The 11,827-nt window shown below is 42.4% G+C and overlaps 1 protein-coding gene and 2 long non-coding RNA genes across 4 annotated transcripts in view; 2 read left to right on the top strand and 1 right to left on the bottom strand.

Annotated features, from left to right (window-relative positions):
- ndufaf6 (NADH:ubiquinone oxidoreductase complex assembly factor 6) overlaps window positions 1–4,796 on the top strand; it is a 20,871-nt gene extending 16,075 nt beyond the window's left edge. For both annotated transcript variants that reach the window (XM_050046366.1, XM_050046367.1), the window contains exon 9: window positions 4,451–4,796. In XM_050046366.1, the coding sequence (XP_049902323.1) occupies window positions 4,451–4,579 (129 nt within the window). In that variant the 3' untranslated portion in view covers window positions 4,580–4,796. The remainder of the gene's footprint in view (window positions 1–4,450) is intronic.
- LOC126391540 (uncharacterized) overlaps window positions 1–11,827 on the top strand; it is a 253,793-nt gene that overhangs the window by 61,034 nt on the left and 180,932 nt on the right. The gene's annotated exons all lie outside the window — the stretch shown is intronic.
- The window catches only part of LOC126391536 (uncharacterized), a 59,678-nt gene that overhangs the window by 47,516 nt on the left and 335 nt on the right, over window positions 1–11,827 (bottom strand). The gene's annotated exons all lie outside the window — the stretch shown is intronic.

The following is an 11,827-nucleotide window of genomic DNA, read 5'->3' as shown; positions in this document are numbered from 1 at the left end:
TCTACACTTTGGCTATGGTTAGACGTCTACCAAATTTTCACTGACAGCCCAAATTCAGCCATGATTTAGCCTAGACGTCAGGTCTTCATGTAGACGGCTATTAGACGTTTTTTAAACCAAAAAATGCTGGGAAGGGGGAGCGCACATTTCCAGGAGGGCGTGTCCTTTTCAAAAATGCAAGAGGCGTTGCTTTGTTGCCGGCCGTTTTCTCAGGTGTGTTAAACACACTTTAGAAAGGAGTGTCCCCAGACTATCAGGAGGCGGAGCACTTTAGAAAGGAGTGTCCCCAGACTATCAGGAGGCGGAGATCTCTGATTGTCTGGTGGCGAGACAACCGAAACGCTGTCTAACCAGGTGTGTGTTTAGCTGGCTTTTAAAAGCAACCACAGAGTCAGCAGACTATACGGGAGCAAGCAGAGCGTTCCAACATTGAGGTACTACGGCCGCAAAGGCTCGATCACCACGTGTTTTAAGGCGAGTGCGAGGGACGGACAACAAATGTAGCGTATTTGTTTGAAGAGTGCGAGCTGAAGAATACAGGCGAAGTAGTTAAGCTACATCAGAGGGAGCCTGACGGTGTAACGCTCTGTAAGTAAGAATGAGAATTTTGAACTGGATCCTGAACTCAACAGGGAGCCAATGAAGGGATTAAGTGTTGGGCAAGTTACTCTCAAAATGTAATAAATTACATATTAGTCATTACCCTCATTTGAAAGTAATAAGTTACTTTACCATATTACTCTCTGTGTAGAGTAATACGTTTTTGCAGCTCAGGAGAACTGATGTTGATTTTAAATAGATGAGGGCCACGTTCAGGTCTGACCCATTCATGTGTTCACATACAGTGGTTACCACTTTGTATTAAAGTCTCCTGCTTAAATTAATAATAGCATGGTGATATAGAACAATTAAACAGACTGGGCCTTTTAAACTAAATGAATATCCTTGGACACAGGGAGAGTCAGGCAGACTGACAAAATCTGATAATTATGACATATGGATAAATATTTGTGGGCCATGGTATAAAAGACAAAAAACAAACGTTGAGGTTAGCACAACAAACAGAATGGCGTGTGATTCAGTCACTATGACGAGTGTTGTAGGAGATGTGAATGGAACAATGAGACAACAACCTTTGGGGGGGGGGGGGTTTCGGTGGTGGAAGTGGAGCAGTGTGGATAAATGAAAACAATAAACAGTTTGTTATGTGACACTGTAAATATAACAGCATTACCTGAAATTCTGTTGTTAAGGTGTTTTATGACTTCATTACGGCTAAAACATAATAAATTACTGTTATTACCAACACTGTCTATAATAGCAACCTACGTCCAGTCATGTGAGGAAATTTTTGTAAGGGCTTTTGGGGAAAAAAGCATTTTGACCCTAACACACACACTGTCACCAAAACGAGAATATTGGTTTCTGAATACCTAAGGAACACGAGTGGGAAGCTACAGAATGATAGCAACCCTCAAGTGCCAAAAACCGCAGTTGCTCTAATGTCCACTAGAGGCTGGCTTCAAGAGCGAGTCAGTCCCCACAGACCCCCATGTTAACATGTCTAGCTTTACAGCAGAAATAAACACGTTTACTGGTACAAAAAACTGTTTTGGTCTTTGTAGCTAATTTCAACTTTCATGACAACTTTACAGAGGGATGAATTTTTATATAACTCACCTGTTCAAATGTTTTTAAGGCTTAAAGTTATGCGCAATTAAGGGCGAGGCTTCTTTGAGTGACAGGCTGTCTGTTGATAGTGTCCTTGGCTTCTCAGTCAGATTCACCCCTCGCTCCTCCACTCCTCTGCCCTCCCATTGAAATATAATAGAATAATTTATCATTTATTTTAAGACCTTATTGATTACTTCCAAAGCCCTGAGAGGCCTTGCTCCAAGTTGTATAACAGATCTTTTATTGCCCTATGTTCCCTCTCGCACCCTGAGATCCTCAGATGAATCTTTTCTTCTTGTTCTGAGGTCTAGATTAATTCACATAGGTGACAGTCTTTGCAGTCAGAGCTCCACGGCTACAGAAAGACCTGCCTGAGAAGATCAGGGCTGCAAACTCAGTCTCATGATAAACTACTTGATTTTAACTGCTTTATTATTGTGTGTTTTACTCTGTTATGTGTGTTCTGTATTTTATTGCTTTTATCTTGTTTTATTGATTTGTCTTTTATTGGGTTTAGTAAAACACTTTGTAACTGTGTTTTGAAAGATGCCATATAAATAAAGTTTAGTATTATTATTCACATGGTCCCTTCTGGCTCCAAAAAAACAAGATGGCAATGGCTGAAATGCCAAACTCAAGGCTTCAAAACAGGAGTCCATAAACCAGTGAGTGATGTTACGATGGCAACATAGAGACAGAATCCACAGTCCTTGTTCCTGCAAAAGAGTTTCTTTGTAATTGTAAAACGTAGTAGCAGACCATAAGAGTTCAAACTGACTGCAAACTGCACACTCTCAGAAGCTGTTTTCTTCTTCATGAAAACACTGATTACAAACTGCAGGTTGATGAGAACAGCTCAGTAAACGTTTCAGCCATAAATCTATAAACGTGGCGCCGTGCTGACCTGCTGTAAACACAGAGCACTGAGAGAAACACTGCAGACCTTCTGCACACGGTAAAAACCACTCTGCCCTCCTGCATGTACAATCATGATTGTCACGCTGCACTGAAAGCTGTGGGCACATGTGAGTGTGTTCGAGTGTGTGTGTGTGATGCTCTTCCAGCTCAGTGTGTTTGTCCATGTGAAAAAGCCGACACAGCCGCTCGTGCTTTCTCACCTCGCTGAAAATTTAATTCTGATGAATCGCAGGTTGGGATGAGTGTTGCATGAAACAGCAGGAAACAGAGCAGAGCGCATTAAACACACTGACTGACCTCTGTAGGTCTTTACTTTAAAACATGGACATTTATTTAAACCTCGCTTGGACATTAGAGCACAGGGACAGGGTGAGTTCAATCTAATTAAAGGTCCAGATGTATCGACAGACAAGAAATATAACAAGGATGTTTTTTGTAGTGTATAATCACCTGACAGTAAGAATTGTTGTGTTTTCGTTACCTTAGAATGAGACATCGACACAGGGAGTAGGCTGTCACCCACGGAGACCGCCATGTTTCTACTGTAGCCACGAACAGACAAACCAAACACTGGCTCTAGATCGGGACATTTGTGTCTTTGCATCGGCCAACATTATAAGCAGCCCCGACTGATTTGTAATGAAACGACCAGTTCAGACCAAAGATTCGCGACGAGACAAAACTGTTTTAGAACGTTGCAGAGAAAAGTATCAGCGGTGTGAACTGGCTGGTCTGAGCTCGACTCAAGCCAGCTGATGGTGTCACCTGACACTCAGCTGGTCAAATGGCCGGCGGCTGGTTTTAAAGCATGTCATCTGTTTCAACAGCCAATCAGCTTGTAGTGAAGTCCGCTGGTCAAGTTAGTCTGGGGCCATTTAGTGTCCGTTTTGGTAAGCAACCGGAACCAGGGCGAGAGAGACAGGATCCGGAATTCGATGGATGCGCCTTTCCGCCAATTAAATTCGTCAGGCAAAGCTTCTGTAGCGGCTTTAAAGACGTTATTTTATGTACCCGACAAGTTTCTTGAAGAACCTCTTCTAAAACAGACTGTTGTACATCCATGTTTAAATGTTAAAATGTATCGATCGTAGCGACAGTCTTCACTCTTCTTTCTTTTCCGATTCAACTTTCCAACGTGTGTGTGTGTCTGTGTGTGTTTCTCTCCAAGGTGGGGAAAAGGAAAATGGCCAACTCAGACAGATGGTTCCTTTTTCCTACCATTTTGCCAAACTCTTTTCTTCCTCTTGATAGACCAGGCAAACAAACTCCTGTGACATTTTTTAAACAAATTTGAAATGCAGTGGGGCACTTCTTTGTCATTTTTCATTGGCATTTTTGCTGGTAAATTTAAAGTTCAAGTCATCACACATTCCTGCCATTAGTAAAGGATTTCTCCAGTCCATCTGATGCTGGTTTTGTTTCTGTTTTTCGCCGTTTGATCACTATCATCTCATTCAGATTTTAAGAAGCTACAAATTATATTCAACCACAAAATAAGTCTGAAAAGCTGCAAATCAGAACGGAAGTACAGAGAGTCATTGACTAGAGATGATACGCCGTCTCATGGTGGTCACTTCCTGTCAGCGTTACAGATCAGAAGCACAGAGAGTTGTTGACTAGAGATGATACGCCGTCTCATCTAGTTACATCGGTGTGAGCTGGCAGGTTTTTAGAACGTTGCAGAACAGCCCATTGCAAGTAGCTGCTTGTTTCAACTCGTCTCTTTGCAAATCTTTGGTCTGAACTGGGCATTAAACTGGTTTATTCAGTGTTTTTACTGGTTTAAATCACTGAGTCCATCTATTTTGTCTTGGTTATTCTGAAACAAACTCTTCTTCTGTGGTGTTGTGTGCTGCAGGTGGTGTTGGAGGACTACCTGCAGCGAGTGAGGAGGGCAGACTTTGATGTTTTCCACCCCAGCCTGAAGAACAGAAACCCCCTGCTCCCCCTCCAGCTGTACTTCCGCTCCTGGAAGAAGACCTACTGACATCAATCCTCCTCCTCCTCCTCCTCCTAATCTTTCTCCCCCTGCAGTGATCCCAGCTGATTCACTGCCTCTGAAGTCTGCAGGACTGAAGCCCAGAGGACGTCATGTCTCTGGGGGATTGTGCTTGAAGCACACATTGCCTCAGGTCCACACAGAATCCCGGACTTGTTTTAAACCACTGAAGTTTGTCTCCTTAATAAAAACCACAGATCACAGCAGAGACACCGACCGCTGATTCTCAACCTTTGGCTCACACACCAGCTCTGATCCTTAAAATATTCAGGCTCAGTGTTTGAGCCCAGAGAGTTCCCTGGAGATGAGTGTCACCACCAGAATTAAAGCATTTAGTATTTTATTCTTGAACGTAGAGGTGTTAAACTGTGACCACATGTTTTATGTGAGCTTAAAGGGTAATTCCAGTTCGTTATAACTTGTTTTTGTAGTTTGAGCCAATCATTGTCATTAATAACAAAAGCGCTGACGTCTTCTGGTTCGCTGGTTGGACAGAACATGTTCAGCGTTGGATTTATGATCACAGATTTATTTTACAAAGTCCCCAAAAAGTTGGATCACAAAGCTTCTGAAAGGAATGTGAGCTTCTGGGAGAAACACTGTAAGTCTCCTGCATGCGTTCCAGAAATAGTTAACATTAGTAAAGTTATGATGACACTGTCGACCTCAGAGTTAACGTCTATAGGCTGCAGTATGTCAGATTTTTCTCATCAGAAAAGGTGAGACAGACTCACATGTAGCTCTGCTTCAGTGATATAGTACACAGTTTATTATAAAGCCCTTAAAGATTCGCGTTGAGACAAAACCGCTTTACATCGTTGCAGAGAATCGATTGGTAAGAGAGTAGGTAGAATTTCAGTTGACCAAGATTTTCTTTATTTGACTGCAGCCCTAAACAATAATAATATCATCTAAGTTAATGACTGAGATCTGGAAACACGGTGACATCAGTACAAAGAAGTCTAAGGTCGAGAAACAGGAGCAGTCAGACGATCAGACGGGTTTTAAACAAACCAAGAAAAATGTCAGACGAAGGTGAACAGGATGATGACGACTGTCCGACTGAAAACATCCATCACAGTTTACAGACCAAGTACACGAGGAAGAGACGTCTGTCTTTGTCACGTTACATCACAAGCTTGTGGTTTGACCAAAATGTTTAATGCTTTTATTTTAAAGATCGTTTTTACAGAGTGATTTCCTGTTGTTTTTTCACAGTAAAGGCCTCCCACTGAAACACAATGAAACACATGCAGGAAGTTTGGGCTGCACTGGGGTTGCAAATTGCAAACACTTTGCTTAATCGATACCAAACAATAGAGAGTTCTCAACGGGCTGAAAAATTACAGCCCATACTGAACCAACCCGACCCACGTGAGCTCACTCCACTGCTCTGTGAAACTATCAGGGAGCTCAGTGTTTTCCTGTTACAGTGAGGGGTTCAAAAACATTTAAGGTGTTCAACTCTCAGTTTGACCTCCAAATAAAGTGGTTTAAACCCTTATTGATCCCCACAGCGTGAGCTCAGGTGTTTCAACAGCACAAAGACAGAAATAAGTACAGACAGAGGAGAAGTGAAAATAAATAAGATAAATAATAAGAGGTATATACAACTAGAATAGGAGTATGTTATGCCCCACCCTTGGGCGACCCTGTGGGGTGAACAAAACTCCACCACTGACCCAAAATAAAAACATAAGACACCTTTTAAAATGATCAAATCCATGGGATATATTAACAAAAGTCATTCAAACAAGACACTTAAATCCCAGGCTGAGGCAGCAGGACCAATAGTCCACACACCACAGGCTGCTGACACAGGAGCTCTTAAGCACCTCTCTCCCCAGCCAGGTGCAACCCATCCCACAAAAATGGGAAGATCCATTAAAGACAAAGTTCGGAAGTAAAGCAAAAATAAAATCATACTTCAAACTTAAAGAAAGAAACAAAAGGCGCTGGAGAGCCCAGCCCAGAGAAACAAAAGATAGGGAAGTCGCTTGGAGCTCATCACCTGAAACTGAAACTAAACAAAATCAGAGAACTGGGCCCTATTTCAGAGAGCAGGCTCAACAAACTCTGAGCCCAATCCCAATCTCAGAGTTGACTGAGACTGAGCTGGGAAACTGTTTCCAGAACAGCTCATCAGAATCAGCTCAGTCAACTCTGAGTAAGTGAGCACCAAAACACATCATCAGTAGAGTGCAGACAACATGATTTTTAATGGCAGAAAGCAGAGTTAAAAGCAGAGCCACTTATTTCATCCCAACTGAAATGGAGATTTTAATGACCGTGTATGTGGACTTCAAATGTCTTCAAAAAAAAAAAAACTATTACGTCAGCTGCAGCTAAACAAAGTGAGGTGTGATGGGAAAAGACTGCAGAGCGTGTTAATAGGTGAAGTGATGTTATATAATGTGATGAGTCAATGCCTGTCTAATCTGCAGAAAATATAGAAACATTTTCTATCTTAACCATGTTCATATAGTTAAATATAATTTATCCTCTTATTCAACTGCCCAAACACACTTTGCAACAGCTCAAAATCAAACACAAAGATATTGTACAGACTGGTGAGAAATTTTACTTACACTGACATCATTCTGTCAATATTAGGCTGAGGTTAACTGAATTCCTGAATTGCTGTAAAATGACTTCACATAATCTCCTTTATTCTCAGACGGAGCTATGATGGGATGTGAGTCCCAGAAATGCAGTCAATTACACTGTGGAATCTTTAAATATATGAAAAGTATTCATGAATAAGTGCATCATGTATCCACGTACATTCATTTCTTAATAACACTGACAAACCTGCAGTTCTGTTGAATTCCTCCCTACCCTGGAAATCCAGAGTTCTCGCTAGAGCACAATTTGAATTTGCTCAGCGAGTCACTCTGGCAATCAGTAATGATGCTCATTACCCATGCTGTTGGAGCCGAGCTGCACCAATCACATCGGTGTATCTGATATAGGCGGGCCAGAGGCGAGCTAAACAGATGACGACAGCGCTGCGACGACGAAGTCCGGAATCAGTCAGTAAACATTGCAAGATGGCTACGGATGAACACCAGTTGTTTGAAACGGCTTTGGCCGCTACAATGAACGAGTTAGACTTGGCTTTTTCTCTAAAAGAGGAACAGAAGACGGCGCTCGAATCTTTCCTTTGCAAGAAGGACGTTTTTGCTGTTTTGCCGACCGGATACGGCAAGAGTCTAATCTACCAGTTAGCTCCGCTGGTAGCTAAGTGTATACTTCACCTCGTGTATTGTTCTGATTGGTCGTAGTGTTATTCAATTGCGTGCAGTGATATTTTCAAATGCATGCTTGGTGCCGCCCCTCGAGTTGGGTCATTTGCATTACTCATGGCCAGACCCTAAATCTTTCTAGATTTGGGTCTGGATTTCCAGGCTAAGGGAAAACCACAAAAACGGGCAAAAGTATTTTCAGAGCCAGAGACACTTTTCTTACGGCTTGACTAGTCTCACCACCAGACAATCAGAGATCTCCGCCTTCTGATAGTCTGGGGACACTCCTTTCTAAAGTGTGTTTAACACACCTGCGAAAACAGCCGGCAACAAAGCAACGCCTCTTGCATTTTTGAAAAGGACACGCCTTCTCGGAAACGTGCGCTCCCCCTTTTCTCATCCGCAAGGAAACAAACACACAGAGAGCTTGAAAATGGATGCCGAGAGATTTAACTCCGTTTTATCAAACGTGTGCCCATCCGTGAAAAAAATATTTTTTTCCAGCGAATGTCTTAGTTACAACATGATTGAGCTANACAAACACACAGAGAGCTTGAAAATGGATGCAGAGAGATTAAACTCCGTTTTATCAAACGTGTGCTCATCCATGAAAAAAATATTTTTTTCCAGCGGATGTCTTAGTTACAACATGATTGAGCTAACTGGAGTAGTTTCATGTCGTATCCGACAACGGGAGGCTTTTAACAGATGATGTCCTGATGTTAGCTTTGCTGCTGCTGTTAGCTGTCCCTGTCAGCTGAGCCACTGATGCTTTCTAGACGACGTGATTTTCCAAAACTGAATAAATACCACACATAGCAACACAAAACTGCTTTGCTAGCTCAATCATGTTTTAACTAAGATATCCGCTGGATAAGATATTTTTTTCACGGACCGTTTAATGAGTTATTACCTATTACAGACACCGCTAACGGCTAACAAATAGTAATGTTTGTTCAATCATTGTGTTTATAGACTTTACAAACATCGGATTAGTCTAAACGGTGATACAGTGATGTGAAAAATGTGATTATATATATATATATATATATATATAGCTAAAAGCTCTGCTGGTTTTCTACCCGGAAGTATTTGTAAACAACAAGGCGATTCCCTCTATAGTCCGGCCGGACGGATGAGTCATGGCCTTGTAAAAGATTATGTTTGTTTCTTTTAGTTGGCGAGAATGTGTCGCCGCAAACGCGACAAACATCCACTAACTTTGACGGCGTTTTCTGCGAGCACGGCTGAGCCATTTTGTACCGCTACACGTGTTTCTAGTCGGACTATGTTTACAAGCACAAGAGTTCAGCGAGCCACCGAAGGACCGCCCTGCAGATTTACTATTGGTTCTGCAACATAGGGAGTTTTTTTAAACTCTGAAATTGTATCCGCCCATCTAAACACAAAATCAGGGAGAAAGACATCAGTCTTTAGTTAAGCAAAGCATCCAAAGACTGACTTGTGAGTCTACAGCTCGACAAACAGTTGCCTTGCTGATCAGTGTCTCTGATGTTAGAAAGAAAAGAATCAAAGGGCAGTGCATAAAATTTGCTCCAGTGATAATGTAAATCCAAGATGTGTAATATTTGATGTATCTGGGTGGAACAGGTTGTTAAGATAAATGATAGAGTGTGAGGTGAGACTGTGTCTTTCATAAAGACACTGCTCCTTGGAGGATAAGACATCCAAACGGGGTCTAATCACCTTCTCCTGACACAACAGCCTCTGAATAAACTGTGCCTCAACGTCCATGACTTCATTCACAATAGGACACGCCATGTCTCTCCTTCCTGCTACACGCTCAGCAGGCGATCAGCCTCAGGCTTGGATGAAGCAGTTAGTTTTCACTAAGCCCGCTTTCTGAAATAGGGCCCTGAGTTACCATCAATTTCCAATCCGAACTTAAATAACAAACCCAACACACTAAATCATTCTGGGAAACAAGGCAGGAAGAAAAACCACAACTACTGCTGTTCTGCTGCAGGCGTGTGTCTCTAGCACACACTCTGCCACTCAGCTTCCTTTATTCTCTCCTTCCCAAGTACTCTCAAGTGCCGCCCTACAGAACGAGACAGAGGTAGAGAGGAGCAAAAGAGACATAAAACAAAGACACCCACTAGAGTGTGCAATATAATGTATGCAGGGCCACACGTAACACTGTGCAAGAGTTACGCTTTAAAGGAGTAAGAAGAAGACAGACGGGGAGAGACAAAGAGTCAGTCTGACACCAACGTGGCAAATCCTGGTGGAAAAGCTGCTGTACGGCTGTCAGGGTTACTATGGTAACAGAGGATATTTAGTCATCCGTAACGTATTTTCAGGCCACCAGTAACTAAGTTTGGTTTTTATTTCAGTCTTAACAAAAACAGATGTAACAGTAATCGTCCTCTGACAGTCGGGCTCAGTGAGGTTGAATTTTTTGTTTGTTTGTTGGGATCTTTTGTTCGTTCCTCTTCTGTCTCATCGAGGCTTCAGGGGAAAATATTACAGAGAGCTTTGATCTCACTTGGTCCACATTATATTCAGTAGTATGATGGAGCCACTCGGTGCAGAGAGTGACTCTCAGAGGGAGAGCCAATCAATACCAAGAACAAAAGACAATGACAGGGATGTTGTTCAGCAGGCAGGGAGCACCCAGTAAGGAACATTTTTATCTTTGAAACGACCCGCTACTTCCTGCAGAGTGTCCGAAGTTTCCAGCTGCACAGATACACCAATTTGTGTGTGTCACTGTCAGTGTGTGGTTCTCCTGGGTTCAAATTTATCATCTGCAGCTGTTATCCAAGCACACTGACCTGCTCCATGACAGGTCTGTTTCACACTGAAGATCATCGCGGAGGTTGAGGAGCGATGGGAGGACCAATCACAGACTGAGACACTCCGACTGTACTGAACTAACCTGAAGTTACACACAGCTGCACAGCGTGCCTGTCAATAAAATAACACCAGTGTGGTATTTATGTTTTGTGTGTGATACATCTACCTTTTCATCAACAGTTTGGAGGTATTTGCACTTTGAGTACTTCCATTTTATTCTACTTTAACTTCTACTCAGCTACATTTCAGAGGCAAATATTGAACTTTTTATTTCACTACATTTATCTGACAGCTGGAGTTACCCCTTGTTTCCACTTACGAATGTGACCAGTGTCTGTAGATCTGTAAATATAGGGATGATGCTTCTAGTGTCCAACGTGAGGAAGTGCATTTCTTTACGGATGAATAGAAACCTGATGAAAGTACCTGTAGCCATGGGGGAGGGGCTAATTTTGTCTATTTTTCACCATCTAGTAGTTTGGAAAATTTGCTAAGAACATAACCAGGACAAAAAATGATGATCGTAAAATATTTATTTCAGATTCACAATGTGTTAAAACTAGATAAACAAGTTATTTTAAATCATACAAACTCATTAGACGATCAACAAAGGCAACTGAATTCAAGGAAATAGAGCTAGTTAGCGGCCTGTTAGCTAAGCTAGCACAGTGTCATACAGTCTCTCTGAAATCCATCACAAAAGCCTGTGGAAACTCCTCCCCTCCATAATATTTCGGTCCAACCCCAGATTTATTCTCGTTTGGCGTTTCTCCTCGCTACATTTGCATTTTTTCTTGGATGCCAGCTGCTTACGGTTTGGCACCTGGTCGAAAGTCTCGGCCTCACCTGAGCGCTGTGGGTGTACACGCCCATAAACATCCCAAACACAGAAATAGAAATCCAGGCGGAGTCTCTGCAGATAAATACACCACCACACACACACAGTATGTCTCCATGCACAGTGAAGTGGAGCTGCAGTTCCAGCTGGACGAGGACATCTAACTGGCCTACTGTCCTTGTCCCAGTATACAAGCACGGGAGGGGAATCCATTTATTGAGCCAAGTATGTGCGACTCCTCTACGATAGGTGGAGATATGCCCCCTTTCAGCTTGTTAGTATTGGACCTTTTTCCTGTTGACCTATTACGTCACAGACCAAACAATGGACAAA

Source organism: Epinephelus moara, chromosome 6, assembly GCF_006386435.1.
Source record: "Epinephelus moara isolate mb chromosome 6, YSFRI_EMoa_1.0, whole genome shotgun sequence".
In the NCBI taxonomy this organism is placed as follows: domain Eukaryota; kingdom Metazoa; phylum Chordata; class Actinopteri; order Perciformes; family Serranidae; genus Epinephelus; species Epinephelus moara.
The sequence above is the reverse complement of the archived record's forward strand: the minus strand, read 5'-3'. Positions and strand labels throughout refer to the sequence as shown.